Here is a 26451-nt window from a genome sequence, read left to right on the forward strand (position 1 = left end):
CCGACGAATACGAATTTTATACGTATAATTTAAACCTATGGATTTCGTTTAGCGGAATTTTCAAGCTTTCGAATGTCACAACACGCAAACGTGAACGGAAAACGCGACTGCGGGAACGCACCGGCAACGAAACCGAAGCATCTGGCGCGATTTTAACGCTACGGACGAACGTACGCGACTAATATCGATTACCGACAAAATTTTTCGTAATTTTGACTTTAAAAAAAAAACATGACATTCCACGAAGTTTGGGTCAAGACGGGTCAGCTCGGTTCTGGTTCGGGTCAACTGCGATCAAACTCAGTCAATGGATCAGATTCGGCGTCTCGGGTCAGCCGGTTAACGTGGTCAACTGCCGGTCAATGTGGTCAAGCTCGGGTCACTGGTCAAACCGGAACACACGTGTGTCGAGACTTGGTAAAGTTTGACAAACGCGTTTTGAATATTTATATAATTATATTATCATTATTTTTTTTAGCGAAAAACCGAGCTCTAAACCAAACCAACTAGTGAAACCATATAACAACAATCACTCGAACTTGTACATAAACAGGTGTATATAATTTGTATATATATTAGTTAAAACTGAACAGACATATCATGACAAGAAATATATATATATATCCAAATTCTTAGTTTTGTTTATAAAGGTCTTGTAAATAGAAGACCTAAATACTCTACACAATTTATAAATCAAGATATGTGTATATTTTATTAGTTTTTTATAGAATTCTCTATAAAAATCCCCACCAAATATTAGATGTATTATTTTAAGATGCGAGAACTTCCAAATGCATTCTAATCATTTTATCTTAACCTTTGAAGTATCCAATTTCATACTTTGAGTTATACATCCGAATTCCTTTTCATTCAATACTTACACACTTTCATGTCCAGTTTTATTTAAAATGAAATATATCCAACCCCACCTAGTGGGAGACATGAGGAAAAAAAACAATTAAATCACAAACCCATACCAAATCCTTGGCTTTGATCGTGGATGGTGATATCTAAATCACCATGTGCTTAATATCTCACCATTTCTCAATTATTTATCTAAAATCCCATCACTCTTCTTTCACTTTTGACTTTGGAGCCACCAACAGTAGCCACAAGATATAAGAAAAAGTGAATCCAAGACGATGATGTATAATTATTGTCATCAATTTCAGCAACATTTATGACTTGCTTGTAATATGATGTACTGAAAGGCCTTACTTCTTTCCAAGCCATGCCATGAAGTACAAGAATACTCAAGTGGTGGTTGTTTCCAACATCCAAAATGTAACCCATGATCACAATCATCCATGCCTTTGTTCTATTATTTTAAATATTTAAACCTTTCAAGCCTTAAAGTCTGAGAATAATTCTTGCACTCCTAAATCTGTAACTCTCTCTCTGTTATACCCACCCCAAACCGAACCCTCACTTCACCCACACTCTGTATTTTATTTAGTTTAAATCCACCAAGATGAAACCCACAACATCAAGTTTTAGTGGAGATTTTATGGTAGCAAGCTTTGTTTATCTCAAGATTATTAACTTTTTCACTCACCTTCTCCTTAATTGCTTGCTTTAGGTGAGTACTTATCTATTAGAAAGTTAAATTTTTTTTTATGTTACAAGTTTGGTTATGTAGAAAGGATTCACCCAAGTAGTTAATTGTTTATTTAAAGCTCATGAATAGTGAAGGTTAGCATATAAATAACTTGATCTTTTGAAATAAATGGTGTTATTAAGAGGTTATAAGAATCGTTGTTGATAGACTTTATTGTGTCTAAACTTTACTACAAAAGCCTCGTGAAAAATCATGTAGTTAAGTTACTTGGTCTTTAAAGATCATAAACATGCATTTAAGAAGTGTAGACATGTATGTTTAAAATAAGGACTAAAAATATTCTGTTTTAACATTTCGTTAATTTCATTGTATAAATGATGGTTTGAACACCGTAGGGTGTAGTATGGTGAAATTATATCTTCTTACATAAAATAGATACTATATAAAATCACCATACAATATAGTAAACTAGATCATAAATGTATACATTTCAGATAAATGTATATTTAACACAAGATTATGTTTTTATAAATATATTGAAAACCCAAACACGTTGTCCATAAACTTAAGATCATCATTGGGATTAACTCTCTTATATATTTATATGATAGTGTTATAGGATTTAAAAGATATATATCACCAACGGGTCGTCAAGTCAAAGTAATTCAAAACGAGTATGTTCATCGAGTCTCGCTAGTTGGGTGAATATTATACATGACCAACTTGTATGTTAGGGTATTTCCATTAGACTTTAAGGTGATCTTTACTTGTAGTAGGTCACGACGCGGTTATTTCAAGCTTTGTGATTTGTTTATCTTTGTTTGATATATGGAGTATTATGCTTTGCCGATCAGGTGAGTTCATAACCCCCCTTTTTACTGTTTTACATTTTTTTTATAAATGTTTTCGGGGGTGGAAAGACATGCAAGTTTTTGCAAAAGCAAACACTATTTCGATGAACGAAAACACATATTTATAAACCATGTTGCAAATGGATTTCAACGAACTTGAAAGGTTTACGAAAGGTTTATACTAAACACACCGGTTTTACAAAACAAACGCATATTTTCACAAACGTGCATGATTTTCATGACTAGTGACAGGAATATCCTAGTTACTACAACGGGACTGGGTTGTTCTGCGTACGAACAACGAGACAACCCAATGGGTTTATGTCCCCCTTTTTCTTGTGAAATACATATTAACTATGGTATGATTAAGCTATGGAATGAACTCTTGGATCACGTGCGAATAGGCGCTAACTTAGGCACCATTAATCCTTTTAAGGACCACGGAACAGGGGGTAGATCTATCGGGTACGGGCGAGCCCCACTCACGGTCCTTGTGCGGCCACTTAGAGTGCTTTTGTGTCCCTGTCGAAGTGAATCGACACTTAAATCGTCTACCGGGTTGAGTGCTTCCTATGCCGGCACACATATTAATGTCTTAGCTACACATTAATGATCAACATGTTCATAGACGCATTACATACCTACTTATAAACTGAACTTTCAAATGTTTTTAAGATTCATTTGACGCAACTCGTATTACATGGATTTACAAACTTTGGTAACGTTTTTCAAATTATACCTAAGTAAGAGGACGCGCTGATCCTGCTTGCAAAGGTTCGTTTGGGCTCGGCCCATTCTCTCTCGTGCAATGCACCAAGACTATTGTGGGCTAGACTCACAGTTTTTCATAAATCATGCCAAGAAAATAATTTTACTATATTTTCTCAACAACTTTAAACCGGTTATCAAAAAGATTTCTTTTAAATCTTTTCAAAACAAACTATGAACTCGCTCAACTTTATGTTGACTTTTTCGCATGTTCTTTCTCAGGTTGCATTTTTTAAAACTAAGGAACGGTTGGAATAGGAGAACCCATGGAAATTCGAGTACCTAGCAGACGTTCACTGTTTAGAAGTCTTAGCCTTTTGCTTCCGCTGTGCAATGAAGATACTGGTCCAGTCACGCCAGCTCTGATATTTCGGGGTGTGACACAAATAGCATCAAAACCACGACTTGTTTTAGGCAGTTTGGTCAATAGGTCCATCGTAATTTGCTCCCATTTCCAAACCGGAATTTCTAACGGTTGAAGTTTACCATATGGCTTTTGGTGTTCCGCCTTGACTTGTAGGCATGTCAAACATTTTTCCACGTATTTCACAGTGTCCCGCTTCATTCCGGGCCACCAATAGTTTTGCTTCAAGTCATGATACATTTTGGTCGCTCCCGGGTGAATGGAATAACGGGATTTATGAGCTTCATCAAGTAGAAGCTTCTTAACCCCACATGTGTTAAGGACCCAGATTCTATTAAAACGAGTCTTTAGGCCGTGACTGCCCACCTCAAGGTCTTTAACTTGACTGATAATTCTTTCCTTTTTCCAGTTTTCCGCCTTTACAGCTTCATCCTGTGCTTCTCGAATTCGTTCTAGTAAACTTGAAGTCACAACCAGTTGCCTTGATCGTACCCGTATCGGGGTATAATCTGTTTTGCGGCTCAGCGCATCGGCCACTACATTGGCCTTACCGGGGTGGTAATGTATTTCGCAATCGAAGTCTTTGACGGTTTCCAACCACCGTCTTTGCCGCATGTTTAATTCCTTCTGGTCGAAGAAATATTTCAAACTTTTATGGTCGGTAAAGATTGTAAACTTTACTCCGTACAAGTAATGTCTCCATATCTTTAAGGCAAACACCACCGCCGCTAATTCTAAGTCGTGAACCGGATATTTACTTTCATGAATCTTCAATTGCCTCGAGGCATAGGCGATGACCTTGCCTCGTTGCATTAACACACACCCGAGCCCCAATTGAGAAGCGTCCGAGTAAACCACCATGTCGTCAGTCCCTTCCGGTAATGCTAGCACCGGAGCGTGGGTCAACTTTTCCTTGAGCGTTTGGAAAGCTTCCTCTTGCTTTACGCCCCACACGAACTTTTCCTCCTTACGAGTTAATTTGGTCAATGGCAAGGCAATTTTGGAGAAATCCTGTATGAATCTCCGATAGTATCCCGCAAGCCCTAAGAAGCTTCGGATTTCCGAGGGATTTCTTGGAGGGCTCCATTTCGACACAGCTTCTATCTTTGACGGATCCACTAGTACTCCATCAGCACTAATGAGATGCCCAAGAAACTGTACTTCCCGTAACCAGAAAGCACACTTCGTGAATTTTGCATATAGCTTTTCTCGTCTAAGTGTGTCTAACACTTCCCGCAAATGACACGCGTGTTTGGCTTCACTTTTCGAATATACCAAAATGTCGTCGATAAATACAATTACCGACTTATCTAGCATGGATTTGCAAACCCGGTTCATGAGGTCCATGAAAGCCACGGGTGCATTGGTCAATCCGAAAGGCATTACAAGGAATTCATAATGCCCGTACCTCGTACGAAAAGCCGTCTTGGGTACGTCCTCCTCCTTGACTTTCAATTGGTGATAACCGGATCGGAGATCAATTTTGGAGAACCAACTTGCTCCTTGTAGTTGGTCAAACAAATCATCAATTCTTGGGAGCGGGTATCGATTCTTCACCGTGAGTTTGTTTAACTCTCGGTAATCAATACACATGCGCAAACTGCCATCCTTCTTTTTCACGAATAAGACTGGTGCGCCCCACGGGGACACACTCGGTAGAATAAACCCCTTGTCAAGAAATTCCTGAATTTGAGACATTAATTCTTGTAACTCCGATGGCGCAAGCCGGTATGGCGCCTTCGCCACGGGTTTCGCGCCCGGAATCAATTCGATTCCGAACTCTACCTCCCGTTCTGGCGGTATCCCCGGTAGTTCTTCCGGGAACACGTCTTCATAATCTCGCACGACCGGTACATCCCCAATTTTGAGGAGTTCTTTTTCCGTTTCGCTTGCATATACCATAAAGGCCTTGCATCCATGTTTCATGAGTTTATGAGCTTCTAGCATTGTGCATATCACCGGGTTACCTCCCTTTTCTCCATATATCGTAACTTGCTTTCCGCTAGGAGACGTTAGTTTTCTTTCCTTTCGGAAACAAACCACTTTTGCGTGGTAACGGGATAGCCAATCCATTCCCACTACCACTTGAAATTCTCCCATCGACATCGGGATCAAGTCTATTGCGTATTCCTCGTCATCAATGTTTATCGTACAGTTTTCACATACATCGCAAACAATAAAGCTTTTGTTATTACCTATCTCTACTTCTAAAGGCATAGGTAACTTTGTTAGAACAAATGAAGGGTGCCGAATAAACCCATATGAAACAAAGGATTTATTCGCACCAGTATCAAATAACACGCGTGCAGGAATTGAATTTACAGTGAATATACCTGAGACCACGTCAGGTTCGACCTTTGCTTTAGCAGCGGTCAATTGGAAAGATCTTGCTTTGGCTTTTGAGGCTTCACCTTTCGAGTCTTGCCCTTCTTTCTTTCCTGCCAGTTCTGGGCACTCCGACCTTTTGTGACCCGTTCGGTAACAGTTGTAACAAACGGTCACTTTTTCCGGGCATGATATAGCCATATGTCCCGTTTTTCGACATATGGGACAAGGCTTATCTTTGAAGCGACATTCACCCTTATGATTTTTGCCACAGATTTTGCAACTTGGTGTACCGCCCTTTGCATCTGATTTCTTTGTCGTTTCATTTGTTCTTGCTTTCTTGGTAGGGCTTGGATTTATGTCTTGTGCCCTTCGTTCACCCCGCTCTATACTCTTTTTCAGCTCAATCTCCCTTTCCCGAGCGGCATTGACAATCTCGGTAAGGGTCTCGTACTTTGAAGGAGTTATGAACTCCCTATATTCTGCGCTTAGCATGTTATGGTAGTAATAAACCTTCTGCTCTTCGTTCGTTATCAGATCGTCACAGAACTTCATTTTGTCCATAAACATCCCCGTGATCTTGTCTATGGATTCACCCTTGTGTCTGAGTTGCATGAACTCTTCCTTGATTTTGTTTATGACCGCTTTGGGACTATGGTGTTTAAGAAACGGTGTCTTAAACTCCTCCCATGTCATGGCCTTGGCCGCTTCGCTTCCAATCTCCTTCTTTTTATTATCCCACCAGTCTTTCGCTTGACCTCTTAATTGACCCGTACCATAAGCTACGTAGTCATTCTCATCGCAGTGAGTTCTCTCGAATACTCCCTCGATATCGCCTATCCATCGTTGACACACGATTGGATCAACCTCCCCATTATATATAGGTGGTTTACAAGCTATGAATTCCTTGTATGAACAAGGCTTTCGTTCCCCAGATTTTTCCTTTGCTAGATTCGAATTATCTTCTAGCTTCTTGATTCTCTCTTCTACTACTGATAAAACCGTATTTTGGATTTTATCAATAAAGTTCGATAAACTGTTTTCGATCGCCTTCCCAACCTCCTCGGCAATCACTATTCTCATTTGTTCGGTGACTCTTGGCACCGCATCATTATCACCTCCGCCCGCCATCTTTGATACTGAAATGTTTACATACATTGTTAAACATTTCATTTATAACACATGTTTTACTTGTTTTAATTTGATCAAGTTCGTGACTTGACTCAATCATTCTTGTTTCATGCCTTTCTTGTGTTTGAGTGTGTTTACACACTCTTGATTCTATTGTTCTTGTTTCATGCTTTTCTTGTGTTTGAGTGTGTTTACACACTCTTTTCCATGCATATTTGTTCGTGATTTAATTCTATACTTCTTTAATTTTTACTTAAGCAATTACTCTTACCGGATGTTGATCAAGCTTGAACCGAACACTTATTGGCAACCTTAAGCTCTGATTACCAACTTGTTACACTCGAATTATAATACCCGTTTTTAACAGCAAGTAAACCTTAAAACTTATACCAAAAGTAGAGTTTACCAAAAACTTTCAAGATTTGAGAACCATTAATACGACATTTACATGTTTAACCTACTAAACGATGTTCAAATAAAACTACTAGTGTTTACATAATTACAAAACAAGGATCAAGTGCGGAAGCATAATATTAGGTGTTCGGTTCGACTCGATTGCTTGATCATCATCCTTCACTTGAGTACCTGAAACTAACATTTTAAACGAGCATTAGCATTATCGTTCTTGGAAATTTACGTATTCGAATCAGGTCCGAACACTTGTTCAAGAAAATAAATAAAACAATTTTATCAAACAGGGCTCCACCATAACTTACGGTGATACCGTAAGTTACGGTGGCTTCTGGACATTTGGGAGCCTACCGTAACTCAGTAGGAATCCACCGTAACAGAATTGCAGGCCACCGTAAATTACGGTACTACCGTAATTTACGGTAAGCCCTGCACAAAACTCCCTTGTTTCAAATGCAGTTTTTGCTGATTCTTTTATACTTCGAAACAGCTTAATTTCGCATAATGTGTTAAGCGACTAGGCTAATTTTCCATACTTGTATTTAGCTTATAATATTACTCAACTATTTCTTAAGCGGGCATGTCTACGGAATCAACTTACACACTAATTTACAAGACTTTTAGCTAATTATTTGTACTATAATCATGCATCCAATCCAAACCTTAACTCCTATAGTAAGAACAAGGCTTTTAATTTTGATATTGGTGTTCGCTACACGGCTTACACCTCAAGTAATATATGCATTATATAATAGAGTCATGCTTCGTGTTTATTACCAAAACTTGTTTGACCCGTTTGGGTGTTAAGCTTACACTCCATTACGGATATGTAAGGTTTCATGCTTTTTCACTTGTTTTGACCCATTTACTTGTTTAAGAAGCACAATCACTTTCGTGACTCAAGGTTCTATCCTATTTGCCATGCTTTTCACCATAACATAAGAGCGGTAATTAACCTTAATGTAACGATGTCACACCCCCGAAATCCACCTGCGGAATATCACCGCTTGGGAGCGTGACTGACCAGGATCAAGCCACCAATTATATCGAACACAGCATTTAATAATAAAAGTAGATAATGTAATTCAACACGACATGATTGATGTTCAAAACCAAACATTGTTTAAGTAGCGGAAGCATGTAAGTAAACCCAACATAAATAATAATGTATGAAAAGTCATAAGTGTTTAATTAAGCATTCATGATTCATGCTCCACAACGACCTGCTCCTTCCTGTGCAAGCTCCATGTATCTAACGACCTGCAAGGCATGTAACAGAGGATCAACAACTAGTTGAGGGAGTTCACAGTTTATAGTTCGGTATTTGTAATAGTATAGTAAGCATTGTATTCGTTCATTAAGTCATGTATCGTAATAGTTCGTATCGCAACCCTCTAGGTATGTATGCGAAAATTAGGGAAAGTTCTCAAGTGTTCTAGACTATGTATATTTGTATCGCGGCCACCCTGGCATGTGTGCGAAGTTTTAGTATATAGTTCGCGGCTTTTCCAAGGCATGTGTGCGAAGTTCAGTCATAATATCGCGGCCAACCCCTGGCGTGTGTGCGAAGATCAGTTCAATCAGTATACTAGTCTAGTCGTAATTCATCATTACCCTTCCTCACCCTGAGGACCATATCATTAAATTCTATCTTCTGAGTAAGTACGAATAAATAATCCAAAACCCATTCCCACCCTGGGAACCCCATGCCTTGGCTGTGTGAACTCACCTTGGTTTGCTCGGTATGTTATTGCTTCTAGGGTTTATTCAACGTCTAAGTCCGTTACACACGACCTAGGTTACATTGCACATGCTCCGACGTAAGTGTTTGCAAACAATTAGGGTTTACAAGTCTTTGTTATCCAAGTAATTGTGTTCAGTGTGATTACGGTGTATAGGATAGCATAAGATAGGTTGTTCACGTATAACAGTATGCAACATCATACAGATTTGTATACAGACATAAACAGTAGCATGAAGAATCATACAGTAAGTTTTGACACACACATCCCTTGTAAAGTTCGGACTATTAGCATGCTATTATACACAGAAACATACAGTAGGCTTCATCACAGGCATTTACAGGTAAACCCTCATACATCACTTATAACTCAGACAACATTATTTCAATCAACACTCGGTCATGTATAACATCCTCAAAAGGGTCGGATCATACTTAATAGCATGAAACTCGGACCAAGGGGCTCCCCCCTTTAAAATTCGGACAGGGGCATCCCTAATTAAACTCGGACCATGTGTGTGTGTGGGGGGGGGCTGCCCTGAAACTCGGACATGGAGGTTTCACTTCACAAGGTCGGACAAGGACTTCCTTAGGCACAAGTTCAGACAAGATGGGTGTGTTTGATGCCATAAAATTCAGACAAGACTCTAACACTTAAAAGTCGGACCATATTATGATGTGAAAGTCGGACAAGGGCAAGAGTCCAAAACTCGGACCATTTCATTAATTTAAAAGTTAAAGGTCGGACATGTTCACACTTGAAAAAGTCGGACCCTTTGCACACTCCATAAGAAGTCGGACTCTATATATCATTTGCAAAGATCGGACAAGGTTTGGCACAACAAAGTTCGGACACATAAGTGTATGAAACTCGGACCATATCACAAGTTAGAAGTCGGGTATTTATCATTTTAAAGAACCTCGGACCTCCATTAACATTAAAGGTCGGACCCCTTGACTATTTATAAAAGTCGGACTTTAAGTCTTTCACATAAAACTCGGTCGTTCAAAACTCAGACAATGCTCATAAAATTCTGACTAACAAGTAATCATGCGTTCATTGTGATTGCAGCAGTTACGTTTTATGTTCAACAGTTTCATTCATCGATCTAATAACCCTAGTTTCATATACTGGCAACCATTTAATTCAATTATCAATCATCAGTCAATCATTCTAACATGCCTTGTATCCTAACATCATGCAAATGATCATTCACTAATCAACATCATTATCATAATACTCAGAATCCAAGAACAACAATCACAGAACATCACATGAAAGCTAGGGTTTACAAGTATTCCAATAATCAAGAATTGATACAATCAAACAATCAATAAACAGTAATCATTTACCTTGTGTTGATTCTAGAGAAGATGTGAAATCGAAAGTGATGAATAGCTTGCCAATGATGATGTGATGATTGCCAAAGAAAACCAAAGAATGAAAGTACGTGCCTTGATTCTTGTGTGAGGTTTAGTGAAAGATTAGGGTAAAGTATCATATGAGTTTCGCTAATCACTCTACACACCCTTAATTATTACATTTTACACAAGCACCACATCTCACAACAATTTCACAGTTTCACCACCAAATTTATGCATTTGGCAATTCTTTCACAATTAACACATAACCATGTATAATAAAATAATACCGTTTCATTGCATCAAACGTATACAATTCCAAAGCAATCAATTGTGCAAGTAAACAACTAAATAATAAATGAACGTGCAATAAATGCAAATAGGAGTCTTGGAAATTCGAGTTGTCACATTATCCCCAACTTAAAAATAAATTTCGTCCCGAAATTTGGTACGCACTCACTGAGGAAGCTAGGTAAGCTGTATTGTTCACTGGTTTTCCTGGGGTGTCACATCATCCCCCCGTTGATTTGGAATTTCGTCCCGAAATTCCGCAGTAGTAGCTTCAGTCTCAGTAGTGGATGCATTGGTTCCGATAACTGGGGGTACTTTTCTTTCATTTGATCTTCGCGTTCCCAGGTGTACTCTGGGCCATGTCGGGAGTTCCAACGAACTCGAACAAGAGGGATTCTCTTGCTTTTGAGGACCTTAACATCCCGGTCCGTGATTTCAACTGGCTCCTCGACGAACTGCAACCGCTCGTCGATAGTGAGTTCCTTAAAAGGAACAATGAGGGTCTCATCTGACAGGCACTTCTTCAGATTCGACACATGGAATACGTTGTGAACTGCACCGAGTTCAGCGGGTAGGTTTAGCTTGTAGGCCACTTTGCCGATTTTCTCAATGATCTCGAACGGTCCGACATATCGCGGATTGAGTTTGCCCCGTTTGCCAAAACGAACCACACCCTTCCAGGGTGAGACTTTAAGTAAAACCCGGTCCCCGACCTGAAATTCCAAAGGCTTTCTACGCTTGTCCGCGTAGGCTTTCTGACGGTCGCGTGCTGCCGCCATGCGTTGTCGTATTTGTGCAATCTTTTCTATGGCGTCCACTACAATCTCTGGACCCGTTATCTGACTATCCCCCACCTCTGCCCAACAAAGAGGTGACCGGCATTTACGTCCGTACAATGCCTCGAATGGAGCGGCTTGTATGCTGGTGTGATAACTGTTATTATATGAGAACTCCACCAAAGGGAGGTGCTTTTCCCAGCCGTTGCCGAAATCAATAACGCATGCCCGAAGCATGTCTTCAAGAGTTTGGATCGTTCGCTCAGACTGCCCATCCGTCTGCGGATGATATGCTGTGCTCATGTCTAACCGTGAGCCAAAGAATTTGTGCATCGCTTGGCATAGTTCTGATGAGAATCGTGCATCCCGATCCGAAATGATGGAGGTGGGCACCCCGTGCCTCGAAACAACTTCTTTGAGGTAGATGTCTGCGAGAGTGGAGAACTTATCCGTTTCCTTTATAGCTTGGAAGTGTGCAGACTTGGTGAGTCGATCCACGATCACCCATATGGTATCATTTCCACGCTGAGATCTAGGTAGGCCTGTAACGAAATCCATGGAAATTTCTTCCCATTTCCATTGCGGTATCTTAGGTTGTTGAAGTAGACCCGCTTGTTTCTGATACTCCACTTTGACTTTTGCACGTGTCAAACATTTGCCAACGTAAGTTGCTATGTGGGCTTTCATGCTAGGCCACCAATATGTAGTTTTGATGTCGTGGTACATTTTATCCGAACCTGGATGTACCGAATAGCGAGACTTGTGAGCTTCATCCATTACAAGTTCTCGTAAACCGCCATATAGTGGTACCCAAATACGCCCTGTTACATAGTAGGCGCCGTCTTCCTTTTGTTCCATTCGTTGCCTTGAGCCGCGCAAGGCTTCAGCCTTAACGTTTTCTGGTTTTAATGCTTCCACCTGAGCATCACATATCTGTGCAGGAAGACTGGACTGGATAGTAAGCTGCAGTGCTCGTACGCGTCTAGGTAGAGTGTCTTTCCGGCTGAGGGCGTCAGCCACAACATTGGCTTTGCCTGGATGGTACTTGATGGCGCATTCGTAATCGTTAAGCAGCTCGACCCATCGTCGTTGACGCATGTTCAATTCCTTCTGCTTGAAGATATGCTCGAGACTCCTGTGATCGGTGTAAATTGTGCACTTGGTACCGTACAGGTAGTGTCGCCATATCTTAAGCGCAAAAACAACAGCTCCTAGCTCTAAATCGTGCGTCGTGTAATTCCGTTCATGAACCTTGAGTTGCCGCGAAGCGTAGGCAATAACTCTATCACGCTGCATCAATACACAACCGAGCCCCTGTATCGATGCGTCACAATAGACCACAAAATCATCTGTGCCTTCTGGCAGTGAGAGAATAGGCGCGCTGCAAAGCCTATCCTTTAAGTACTGAAAAGCGGTTTCCTGGGAATTTCCCCAACGGTAGGTGACACCGTTCTGTGTCAGCATAGTAAGCGGCTGTGCGATCTTCGAAAAGTCTTTAATGAATCGTCTATAGTACCCCGCCAAACCCAAGAATTGGCGTATTTCCGTCGGTGTACGCGGTGCAGGCCAGTTCCTGATCGAATCTACTTTGGATGGATCGACATGAATCCCATCCCTGTTCACCACATGGCCTAAGAAGTGGACTTCACGAAGCCAGAAGTCGCATTTAGAAAACTTTTCGTACAATTGCTCCTTTCGAAGAAGTTCCAAGATAAGACGTAAGTGCTGCTCATGTTCCTCCTGACTCTTGGAGTAGATCAGAATGTCGTCGATGAAGACAATGACGAACTTGTCAAGATAAGGTTTGTACACCCTGTTCATAAGATCCATGAATACCGCAGGCGCGTTCGTAAGCCCGAAAGGCATGACTAGAAACTCGTAATGACCGTAGCGAGTTCTGAATGCTGTCTTGGAGACGTCCTCATCCCGGACTCTCAGCTAATGATACCCTGACCTTAGATCAATCTTGGAATAGTAACTCGACCCTTGCAACTGGTCGAATAAGTCATAAATACGAGGAAGAGGATAGCGGTTCTTCACTGTGACTTTGTTCAGTTCGCGGTAATCGATGCACATCCTGAAAGTGCCATCCTTCTTTTTCACGAATAGTACCGGAGCTCCCCAAGGCAAAGAGCTTGGACGAATGAAGCCCTTATCCAAGAGCTCTTGTAGTTGCTTTGACAGTTCTTCCAGTTCGGTTGGAGCTAATCGATACGGTGCGTGAGCTATAGGTGCTGCTCCTGGAGCTAGCTCGACTTGAAATTCGACCTGACGATGAGGCGGTAGGCCAGGTAAATCTTCAGGAAACACTTGAGGAAATTCGCGTACAACTGGGATATCCTCTATTCTTTTCTCTTTCGTCGCTGCATCAGTAACTAGTGCCAAGATGGCAGTATGACCCTTTCGTAAACATTTCTGAGCCTTCAAGAAAGAGATGATGCCAACCACAGCACCACTCTTGTCGCCTTGAACTTCGAGAGGTTCCTTTCCCGAACGAGGAATACGAATGATCTTCTCCTTACATAAAATCTCTGCCTGCTGCTTAGATAACCAATCCATGCCGATGACGATGTCGAAACTACCCAGAACTATAGGAATAAGGTCGATGGAGAAAGTCTGACCAGCTAAGACAATGCTACAACCCTTAACTATCTGTGTGGCCTCTACACTTTTACCGTTTGCTAACTCTACAACATGCTTGGTGTTTAGGGGTGTTGGTGTACGTTTTAACAATTTACTCATTTTCAAAGACATATAACTCGTATCCGCACCCGAATCAAACAAAACAGTAACATAAATATCGTCGAGAAGGAACTTACCCATAACGACGTTGGGATCATTTCTGGCATCACCCTGCCCCAACACGAATGCACGGCCCCTTGCTTCGTTGCCGTTGTTGTTCCCACCATTGTTGTTGTTGTTGCCATTCCCTTGATTGTTATTATTGTTGTTATTGCGGTTCTGGTTTAACTGGGGACAATCACGCTTGAAATGACCTTCAGCCCCACACTGAAAACATCCCCTGTTGCCCCGCTGATGCTGCTGATGCTGATACTGGTTCTGTGGAGCTGGTGGTGGGTTTTGCTGATTCTAATTTGCAGGTCGTGAACTCCTGCAGTCTTTAGCTTCATGCCCTAACTTGAGACATCTCTGACAACGCTCCTTACGACACCGCCCGCTGTGGTGTCTGTTGCACTTATTACACAGTGGGTGAATTCCCCGATATCCACCCTGCCCCTGACTGCCAGATGATTGCTGACTCGGATTCTGGTAGTCATTTGTCTTGCGCTGCTGAGACTGAACAGAAACTGATCCCTTGCTGGAATCCCCCTCCCATTTTCTCTTGTTGTCACTGGGAGTAGCAGAAGTAATGACAGCAGTAGTGGTAGCCTTGACACGTTTTGGCAGCCTGTTCTGATCCACTGCCTGATCTGTAATGCGGTGAGCGAGGCGCTGAATAGCCTGAATGTTGTCAAGATTAGCCGATGACACATGGCTCTGAATCTCTGGTGCTAATCCCTTGAGGTACAACTCGATACGCTTGTAAGGAGGGTCCACCATAGTTGGACACAGCACGACCAGCTCGTTCGACCGTTTAGTATAAGCTTCGATCTCTGACCCAACCATTTTCAAGTGATACAGTTCATCTTCCAGCTTGTGAATGTCTTCACGAGTGCAGTATTCCCTTTTGATCAATTCCTTGAAATCATTCCAAGGGGTGGCGTTAGCAGCTGCCAACCCTAGGATCTGTACTTGCGCGTTCCACCAAGTCAACGCGATTCCTTCCAAAGTGCCAGTGGCGTACTTGACCCTGCGAGCCTCAGGGCATTCACACATTTCGAACACAGATTCTAGCTTCTCAAACCAATGGAGGAGTCCCACTGCCCCCTCGGTGCCACTGAATGAGTATGGACGACAGTCCATGAAGTTCTTGAAAGTGCAGACGGGCTGCTGAGCGTGTTGACCTATTGTGTACGAATAGGACAAAGTTAAATACAAGAGTTAATGTAGGATCTAAAGATCCCAGTGTGAGTCTGTATTGCAGGGTATACTACCTGCTTGAGCAGCTGCAAGTGCCGCAGCAACTTGAGCTTGAACGAGAGCCTCTAGCTGGGCTTGAGTCATGTTAATTCGTCCAGACATGATCTTCATCGTAAAAGTAGCGTAAGTGAGAAAGGTTCGCGAATAGTGCGATGACAGAAGAGTGTAAGCACATAGGTGTTCTCAAGCAATAACAAGTAGTGAGCAAAGTAATGTAGCATACTACGAGCAAAGTTCTATGCATTTCTAGCAAGTAGGCAATAAACATAAACCTTATTACCTAGGATGTTGAGTCTTGCACGTGGAGCGAAGCGTCGTTGTGGATCGTTGAGAGCACTGTTCTGGTTATAGTCTGGTTTTAATAAAACGTTTTCCCATATTAAAACCAAGTTCTCTATAACCAATGGCTCTGATACCAATCTGTCACACCCCCAAAATCCACCTGCGGAATATCACCGCTTGGGAGCGTGACTGACCAGGATCAAGCCACCAATCATATCGAACACAGCATTTAATAATAAAAGTAGATAATGTAATTCAACACGACATGATTGATGTTCAAAACCAAACATTGTTTAAGTAGCGGAAGCATGTAAGTAAACCCAACATAAATAATAATGTATGAAAAGTCATAAGTGTTTAATTAAGCATTCATGATTCATGCTCCACAACGACCTGCTCCTTCCTGTGCAAGCTCCATGTATCTAACGACCTGCAAGGCATGTAACAGAGGATCAACAACTAGTTGAGCGAGTTCACAGTTTATAGTTCGGTATTTGTAATAGTATAGTAAGCATTGTATTCGTTCATTAAGTCATGTATCGTAATAGTTCGTATCGCAACCCTCTAGGTATGTATGCGAAAATTAGGGAAAGTTCTCAAGTGTTCTAGACTATGTATATTTGTATCGCGGCCACCCTGGCATGTGTGCGAAGTTTTAGTATATAGTTCGCGGCCTTTCCAAGGCATGTGTGCGAAGTTCAGTCATAATATCGCGGCCAACCCCTGGCGTGTGTGCGAAGATCAGTTCAATCAGTATACTAGTCTAGTCGTATTTCATCATTACCCTTCCTCACCCTGAGGACCATATCATTAAATTCTATCTTCTGAGTAAGTACGAATAAATAATCCAAAACCCATTCCCACCCTGGGAACCCCATGCCTTGGCTGTGTGAACTCACCTTGGTTTGCTTGGTATGTTATTGCTTCTAGGGTTTATTCAACGTCTAAGTCCGTTACACACGACCTAGGTTACATTGCACATGCTCCGACGTAAGTGTTTGCAAACAATTAGGGTTTACAAGTCTTTGTTATCCAAGTAATTGTGTTCAGTGTGATTACGGTGTACAGGATAGCATAAGATAGGTTGTTCACGTATAACAGTATGCAACATCATACAGATTTGTATACAGACATAAACAGTAGCATGAAGAATCATACAGTAAGTTTTGACACACACATCCCTTGTAAAGTTCGGACTATTAGCATGCTATTATACACAGAAACATACAGTAGGCTTCATCACAGGCATTTACAGGTAAACCCTCATACATCACTTATAACTCAGACAACATTATTTCAATCAACACTCGGTCATGTATAACATCCTCAAAAGGGTCGGATCATACTTAATAGCATGAAACTCGGACCAAGGGGCTCCCCCCTTTAAAATTCGGACAGGGGCATCCCTAATTAAACTCGGACCATGTGTGTGGGGGGGGGCTGCCCTGAAACTCGGACATGGAGGTTTCACTTCACAAGGTCGGACAAGGACTTCCTTAGGCACAAGTTCGGACAAGATGGGTGTGTTTGATGCCATAAAATTCGGACAAGACTCTAACACTTAAAAGTCGGACCATATTATGATGTGAAAGTCGAACAAGAGCAAGGGTCCAAAACTCGGACCATTTCATTAATTTAAAAGTTAAAGGTCGGACATGTTCACACTTGAAAAAGTCGGACCCTTTGCACACTCCATAAGAAGTCGGACTCTATATATCATTTGCAAAGATCGGACAAGGTTTGGCACAACAAAGTTTGGACACATAAGTGTATGAAACTTGTAACACCCCAAAAACCCGGTACCTAATTAAATGAAATAAAAATGAACAAAGTAACCTAATTAAGGGATTATGATAAAAGAATAGGTTAAGAATTTGAAGTAATGCTTAATTTAAATGCTTATCAATTAGAAGGGTTAATGTGTAAAATTTTTATAATTAAGGATTAATGTTGGTAAACCCAAAAACACACTCTTGTGTGCGTAACTGGGATCGATCAAGGCAGGGAAGAACAAGGGTTTCCTTGTTCTTGCAAGAATTCAGCAATTGACAAGGAGAAATCAAGTTTAAATTGCTGCATGTCCTAAAACTTCAAACCTCTAAGCATATCTAGTAGATTGGTAAGTCGAATTTTTGAGTTTGGTGAATTTTAGAGAAAGGGGTTTCGACCCGAATAAGATCCGTGGCATGATTTGTGTTGTTTAGATGATAAGGGCACTCCCTAGTGTAGGAATCATGCTCAATTTTAGTTAATTGAAAGAAACCCACTTGGTGGAATTGTGTCATGGTTAACAAGTATCATAGTGATTATGAATTCATATATTCTTGTTATATGATCTTGCTTGAAATACTTGAATGCTAGATAATTTGATGTAGAGTAAAAAGTTTTAAGAAAATTGGTTGTATAATGATGTTATGTAGGTGAATTGGTAAACTATGCTTCAAATAATTGTACATTATGCTTATTTAGTGTAACGCACACAAGGTGTTTGATGAAATGCTTGAAAGAACAATTGCGTGTAATATAGAGGAATTGACAAAATGAAATCGGGGTACTAAGAGAATGAAATTATGTATTGGTATAGGCGTGAAGGAAGAAGGCTCAAGTGCTAAGAAAACGGAAGGTTCACAAGATCGAGGTATGATCCGTTCATACGAAAGTTTACTTTTTATTTATTGTTAGTAATTATATTTAACGACCCTTGTTATGAGAATTATCCTATGTTATGGTTAATTGCAATGTTAGTAAAAGAATGGTAGATCCCTTGCGGATTCGTTTATGCTAAAGAAGGATTATGCTAAGTTATGCAAACCGACCGGTCCTTACGACTAGGTCGAGTGAGGATATGAGACCATCCGTCTAGAACGGGTGGTCATGTAAGCAAGATTGTATGCAAGAAGGTTCAATCCGTTATACGGATAGAACAAAAGATTTTAAGTTGAAAGCAAATAACCCGATATTATCGGATCGAATGCGAAATGCTTAAATCTCATTATGAGATCGTATGTCATACCCATTAAATGGGTAATCGAATGCGTAGAAGAAATGGACGTATATATATATTGATTGTAATTACTATGTTGGTGTTGTGGACTAAATAAGCGCCTTTACTAACTTTTTAAAGTTGATGTTTAATGTAGGTAAATCCTCGACTTAGGCGATTGGACGACTTGGAACGTGCACACATGGTTTACGCCCGCTTCTCGCTTCCGTTGTTAAGCCCCTTTTTGGAATGGTTTAAGACTTGGTCTTATGTATTTAAGTCTAGTTAGTATGTTGTCATCCTTGTCGTAGGGTAAAAATTTGGTAGATGGAAATCATGTCGTGACCAATGTGAACTTGTTTGTTTGTTTTGGGTTTTTGTCAGAAATGTTAAATGTTTAAGTTTGGTTTGTAAAACAGGTGGTTAATGATGTCCAAACGAATAGGTCATGTCGAAATTTTCAAAAATATTTTCCTACTTATTTGTACGTATTTAATAGTAGGATTGGGGCGTAACAAGTTGGTATCAGAGCCAAGGTTTGAGGGATTCGAGCAAGGATGAAATGCTTGAACTCAAACTATTGGCTCACGCAAAAGTGTGCTCGCTCCGAGATCGTCAACGAGGTAAAGCTTTGACTATTCGTTTAGTATAAGAATGTATAATGTGTTCACGGTTTAAGGTTTTAAGCTATGTATGCTATAAAATAATGTTGGGGTAGAATAAGGGGTCTCGAGACCAATGCAGCTGGAAAATGGACTCGAGAAAGGGCCAAGATAGTAAAACAAAGATCTGCTGCGTTTTGCAAAAAGGAAGCCCGTCGCCGACGGGTTAACCCCCGTCGCCGACGGCATCATTCTGTCCGACGCCCAAACTACCTGCCGACGGGTAAAAGACGTCCGACGGCCATAATTCAAGCCCGTCTCCGACGGGCACATAGCCGTCGCCGACGGCTTATGTAATGCCGAAATGCTGAAATTGTTTTGGTTCTTCATGCTTTGCGTCACCGGTTTGTCCGAAAGCTTATTTCATGGTTATGTAGCGTCTATAGTAGATTTAACAAGTGTATGTAATCGCAATTAGCGATCACAACGAGAATGGATTCGTAAGAATCAAAGGAAATGAATCAATTGACATGAAATGGAATAAGTAAACGATGATTAATGAACAATGATATATACCGAAAGTTTGTGAATTGTATTAAACAAGATATGCTATTGTATAGATGGCTGATGCAAGCAACGTTAATGATGATGACGATGTGGCTAGACAAGAAGCGTTCGAGAACAAAGTTACGGAAGTAGCTGAAGGGGTTATGCAAGCCAATCTTCCACGGTTGGCTCAGGAGGTAGAAAGCCGAGTTCTGGGGGTTGTGGATGCTATGATGACCAGTAAGATCGAGGAATTGAAAGAACTATTTGAGGGGTCTAGAAGTAAAAGTAAGGAACGACGATGCACGTATAAAGACTTTATGGCGTGCAATCCGGCAACGTATGATGGTAAAATTGATCCGATCGCATGCCAAAGATGGATTTCAAATATAGAAGCAGTGTTCATTCGAAGTCGTTGTGATAACGAAGATAAGGTGATGTTCGCCACCGGCCAACTCACTTTTCAGGCAAAAGATTGGTGGGATGCACACAGTAAAGAGATAGGTGAAGAGAGGCTCCAAACAATGACCTGGCAGGAGTTTAAGGATCCTTTCATGAAATATCACTGCCCTCAGTCAGCCATTGATAAGATTCAAGAGGATTTCTTACGCCTCCGACAGCGAAACGAGACGATAAATGAGATATCAAACATTTTCTTGGATAAGATGAAGTTTTGTGGAGAATTTGTGCAAACTGAAAGGATGAAGATTAATCGCTTTTATGGCGTATTAAAGGCAGAATTTAGGGAGTTCATCACTCCCTCGAAGTGTGAGACTCTTGACGAGCTCATCAATCTAGCGCGGGATAGAGAAATCGAGATCAAGAGGCAAGAAGAGCGTGGAGAAAAGAGACCCAATGAAAAAGGTGGAAGTTCGACCCCGACCAAAAAGGGGAAGTATCAAGAGCAAGGAAGAAAGGATAAGTCGAAGAGTGGTATCACGCCGTGCAAGACTTGTGGAAAACTTCATACGGGGGAATGTTTGTTAGGCAAGAAAGGGTGTTACAAATGCGGTAAGGAGGGACACTCATCTTATCAATGTCCGAGTAGCCCGAAAACTTGTTTCAACTGTTTCGAAAAGGGGCACATCAAATCTGAGTGCCCGAAACTCCAGCAAGAGTCGAAGAAGGAAGATAAGAAACAAGAAGGTTCTAAGGCTAAGGGTAGAATGTACCAAATTACATCCGAAGAAGCCAAGTCTCTCCCGAATGTGATTTCAGGTATCTTTTTACTAAACTCCATACCGGTTTATGTTCTATTTGATACTGGAGCTACTATGTCGTTTATTTCGAATGAAATCATACAACATCCGTCCTTTAAGATCGAACGAATGCCAATGCCTTTAGAAGTAGAAATAGCTGATAGCAAGATGTATACGTTACATGAGGTTTGTAGAAATTGTAAATTCACTATAGAAGATGAAGAATTTGACATCGACCTGATACCCATGGTTTTGGGGGAATTTAAAATGATCGTGGGGATGGATTGGTTGGCGCGACACCATGTGGAGATTAACTGTGAAACTAAAGTGATGGTTATTCAAGCTCCAAGTGGAAAACAATTAAGTATTCAAGGAGAAAGAAACGTGGAAACCAAGTTGTGTACCTTGGTCCAAGCTTATAAGTACGTGCTTAACGGGAGTAGAGCATACTTAGCTTATGTAGGAGATGCCCGACAAACCCTTCCGAAGCTTGAAGACGTTGAGGTCGTGAACGAATTTCCGGATATATTTCCGGAAGAACTGCCGGGACTTCCTCCCGAAAGGGAGATAGAGTTTCGCATCGAATTAAATCCGGGCGCGAAGCCAGTTGCGAAGGCTCCCTATAGACTTGCTCCCACCGAGATGCGAGAATTAATGACACAGTTACAAGATCTTTTAGATAAGGGCTTCATACGCCCAAGTGTGTCGCCTTGGGGAGCACCCGTTCTTTTTGTCAAAAAGAAGGACGGGTCGATGCGTATGTGCATCGACTATAGAGAATTAAACAAGCTGACCATAAAGAACCGCTACCCTTTACCTAGAATTGACGACCTTTTCGACCAATTACAAGGGGCGAGTTGGTTCTCCAAGATAGATCTGCGTTCGGGGTACCATCAAGTTAGAGTACGGGAAGAGGATATTCCAAAGACTGCCTTTAGAACCCGTTATGGGCACTATGAATTTTTGGTCATGTCCTTTGGATTGACGAACGCACCGGCTGCGTTTATGGATCTTATGAACCGGGTGTGCCGACCCATGTTAGACAAATCGGTAATCGTGTTTATAGATGATATCTTAGTCTATTCGCGAAGCAAATCTGAGCACGCAAGGCACTTGCGTGAAGTACTCGAAACTCTCCGCAAAGAGAAACTATATGCAAAATTTTCAAAATGCGCCTTTTGGCTCAGGGAGGTGCAGTTTCTAGGCCACGTGATTAATGCGGAAGGTGTTTTAGTGGATCCATCAAAGATTGATGCTGTAATGAAATGGGCTTCCCCGAAAAGTCCGACTGAGATAAGGAGTTTCCTAGGCCTCGCGGGATACTATAGGCGGTTCATACAGGATTTCTCGAAGATAGCTCTACCTCTAACCAGATTGACGAGAAAGAAAGAAAAGTTTGTGTGGGGTAATGAGCAGGAAGAGGCTTTTCGTATACTGAAGGAGAGATTGTCGAGTCCTCCGGTTCTGACGTTGCCAGATGGAACTGAAGATTTGGTTGTTTATTCAGATGCTTCCCACCAGGGGTTAGGTTGTGTTTTGATGCAAAGGGGAAAAGTTATTGCTTATGCGTCGCGGCAACTAAAACCTCACGAGGTGAACTACCCAACGCACGATCTGGAATTGGCAGCAGTAGTGTTCGCCTTAAAGACTTGGAGACACTACCTATACGGTGCGAGATGTACAATTTACTCGGATCATAAGAGCCTCAAGTATTTCTTTGAACAGAAAGATTTGAATATGAGGCAACGAAGATGGCTAGAACTTATCAAGGATTATGATTGTGACATCCTCTATCACCCGGGGAAAGCAAATGTGGTAGCCGATGCGTTAAGCCGAAAAGAGTATCCGTCTCCTCTCCGTGTAAAGTCCATGAAGATGGTAGTTACGCCACGACTACTTGAAACGATACGGGAATCTCAAAGAAAGTCTCTTGGAGCAGAAGACTTAAGGAAAGAAAGGTTAAAAGGCGTTATTGACAAATTAGAAGAAAATTCGACCGGACTCAAGACGCGATTCGGCCGAATTTGGATACCCCGATTTTGTGAAGTCAAAGCCGCACTACTCGATGAAGCACATAAGTCAAGATATTCGGTCCACCCCGGGGCTACAAAGATGTATCGAGACTTAAAAACCAACTATTGGTGGCCGGGCATGAAACGCGATATCGTCAAGTACGTCACAAAGTGCTTAACGTGTTCTCAAGTGAAGGCAGAACACCAAAAGCCTTACGGAGAATCACAACCATTGGGGATACCGTTGTGGAAATGGGAAGAACTAACGATGGATTTAGTAACCAAGCTTCCAAGAACGAAAAAGGGGTATGATACGATATGGGTAATCGTAGATCGACTTACAAAAAGCGCCCACTTTCTACCCATTAAAGAAGCTTATTCTTCCGAGAAAATGGCGGAAATCTACATGAACGAGATCGTGTCTCGACATGGGGTGCCTGTGTCAATCATCTCGGATCGTGATACTAGATTTACCTCTCGCTACTGGCAAAGATTTCACGAAAGCGTGGGAACGAGATTGCACATAAGTACCGCCTACCACCCTCAAACTGACGGCCAGTCAGAAAGAACCATTCAAACACTTATTGATATGTTGAGGGCGTGTGCCTTAGATTTTGGGGGAAATTGGGATGACCATTTACCACTAGTGGAATTTTCTTATAACAATAGTTACCACAGTAGCATTCAAATGGCACCATACGAATTACTATATGGGAGGAAGTGTAGAACTCCCGTATGTTGGGGTGAAGTGGGGCAAAGGGAGCTCGCGCCAAATGATTTAATAGCAATGACAAATGAGAAAATTGAATTGATTAGGGCACGTTTGAAGGCAGCCCAGGATCGACAAAAAGCTTATGGAGACAAAAGGAAGCGTCCTATCGAATTTCAAGTTGGAGATTTCGTTCTATTGAAGGTGTCACCATGGAAAGGCATAATCCGTTTTCGTAAACGGGGTAAATTAGGTCCTCGGTATATTGGGCCATTTAAAATCTTGGCTCGTGTTGGAAGGGTTGCATATCGATTAGAATTACCGCCTACTTTAGACGGAATTCACAATACCTTCCACGTATCACAATTGAGAAAATGTCTTGCGGATGAAACCGCGTTAGTACCTCTCGATGACATTGAGTTGGACGAGGGGTTGAATTATATTGAAAGACCAATAGCCATCAAAGATGTCAAGTTGAAGAAGCTCCGCAACAAGACGGTCCGACAGGTGTTGGTACAATGGCAACACCAAAAGGGTTCAGAACTCACATGGGAAACGGAAGATGAGATGAGAAGACACTATCCCTTTCTTTTTGGTATGTGCACATTTAAGATTTATTATATATTCAGGTTTCGGGGACGAAACCTCTTTTAAGGGGGGTAGATTTGTAACACCCCAAAAACCCGGTACCTAATTAAATGAAATAAAAATGAACAAAGTAACCTAATTAAGGGATTATGATAAAAGAATAGGTTAAGAATTTGAAGTAATGCTTAATTTAAATGCTTATCAATTAGAAGGGTTAATGTGTAAAATTTTTATAATTAAGGATTAATGTTGGTAAACCCAAAAACACACTCTTGTGTGCGTAACTGGGATCGATCAAGGCAGGGAAGAACAAGGGTTTCCTTGTTCTTGCAAGAATTCAGCAATTGACAAGGAGAAATCAAGTTTAAATTGCTGCATGTCCTAAAACTTCAAACCTCTAAGCATATCTAGTAGATTGGTAAGTCGAATTTTTGAGTTTGGTGAATTTTAGAGAAAGGGGTTTCGACCCGAATAAGATCCGTGGCATGATTTGTGTTGTTTAGATGATAAGGGCACTCCCTAGTGTAGGAATCATGCTCAATTTTAGTTAATTGAAAGAAACCCACTTGGTGGAATTGTGTCATGGTTAACAAGTATCATAGTGATTATGAATTCATATATTCTTGTTATATGATCTTGCTTGAAATACTTGAATGCTAGATAATTTGATGTAGAGTAAAAAGTTTTAAGAAAATTGGTTGTATAATGATGTTATGTAGGTGAATTGGTAAACTATGCTTCAAATAATTGTACATTATGCTTATTTAGTGTAACGCACACAAGGTGTTTGATGAAATGCTTGAAAGAACAATTGCGTGTAATATAGAGGAATTGACAAAATGAAATCGGGGTACTAAGAGAATGAAATTATGTATTGGTATAGGCGTGAAGGAAGAAGGCTCAAGTGCTAAGAAAACGGAAGGTTCACAAGATCGAGGTATGATCCGTTCATACGAAAGTTTACTTTTTATTTATTGTTAGTAATTATATTTAACGACCCTTGTTATGAGAATTATCCTATGTTATGGTTAATTGCAATGTTAGTAAAAGAATGGTAGATCCCTTGCGGATTCGTTTATGCTAAAGAAGGATTATGCTAAGTTATGCAAACCGACCGGTCCTTACGACTAGGTCGAGTGAGGATATGAGACCATCCGTCTAGAACGGGTGGTCATGTAAGCAAGATTGTATGCAAGAAGGTTCAATCCGTTATACGGATAGAACAAAAGATTTTAAGTTGAAAGCAAATAACCCGATATTATCGGATCGAATGCGAAATGCTTAAATCTCATTATGAGATCGTATGTCATACCCATTAAATGGGTAATCGAATGCGTAGAAGAAATGGACGTATATATATATTGATTGTAATTACTATGTTGGTGTTGTGGACTAAATAAGCGCCTTTACTAACTTTTTAAAGTTGATGTTTAATGTAGGTAAATCCTCGACTTAGGCGATTGGACGACTTGGAACGTGCACACATGGTTTACGCCCGCTTCTCGCTTCCGTTGTTAAGCCCCTTTTTGGAATGGTTTAAGACTTGGTCTTATGTATTTAAGTCTAGTTAGTATGTTGTCATCCTTGTCGTAGGGTAAAAATTTGGTAGATGGAAATCATGTCGTGACCAATGTGAACTTGTTTGTTTGTTTTGGGTTTTTGTCAGAAATGTTAAATGTTTAAGTTTGGTTTGTAAAACAGGTGGTTAATGATGTCCAAACGAATAGGTCATGTCGAAATTTTCAAAAATATTTTCCTACTTATTTGTACGTATTTAATAGTAGGATTGGGGCGTAACAAAACTCGGACCATATCACAAGTTAGAAGTCGGGTATTTATCATTTTAAAGAACCTCGGACCTCCATTAACATTAAAGGTCGGACCCCTTGACTATTTATAAAAGTCGGACTT

General features: G+C 41.0%; 1 protein-coding gene and 1 long non-coding RNA gene across 3 annotated transcripts; both read left to right on the plus strand.

Annotated features, from left to right (window-relative positions):
- The first annotated feature begins 967 nt into the window (after nucleotides 1–967).
- LOC110890893 lies at nucleotides 968–19300 on the plus strand. Of its 2 annotated transcripts, XR_002564859.2 has the most exons (4): nucleotides 968–1579; nucleotides 2335–2412; nucleotides 18486–18539; nucleotides 19042–19300. It is a non-coding gene; the product is annotated as an uncharacterized LOC110890893 (long non-coding RNA). The 2 variants fall into 2 exon arrangements; XR_002564858.2 differs by lacking the exons at nucleotides 968–1579; nucleotides 2335–2412 and adding an exon at nucleotides 17807–18020.
- Nucleotides 19301–20106: 806 nt separating this feature from the next.
- LOC118479291 lies at nucleotides 20107–26238 on the plus strand. The gene is made up of 3 exons (XM_022138539.2): nucleotides 20107–21250; nucleotides 25424–25477; nucleotides 25980–26238. Exons 1-3 carry the CDS (start codon nucleotides 20107–20109, stop codon nucleotides 25994–25996), a joined length of 1215 nt encoding a protein of 404 aa, XP_021994231.2. The 3' UTR covers nucleotides 25997–26238.
- Nucleotides 26239–26451: the final 213 nt, after the last annotated feature.

Source organism: Helianthus annuus, chromosome 11 (assembly GCF_002127325.2).
Source record: "Helianthus annuus cultivar XRQ/B chromosome 11, HanXRQr2.0-SUNRISE, whole genome shotgun sequence".
Lineage (NCBI taxonomy): Eukaryota > Viridiplantae > Streptophyta > Magnoliopsida > Asterales > Asteraceae > Helianthus > Helianthus annuus.

Excerpts from the sequence above, each read along its gene's own strand:
- LOC118479291 (XM_022138539.2), top strand. The coding sequence starts at position 20,107 with ATGGCTGATGCAAGCAACGTTAATGATGATGACGATGTGGCTAGACAA. Across the intron at positions 21,251-25,423 it reads TCTCCCGAATGTGATTTCAG|GCGTGAAGGAAGAAGGCTCA; the intron begins GTATCTTTTTAC and ends GTATTGGTATAG.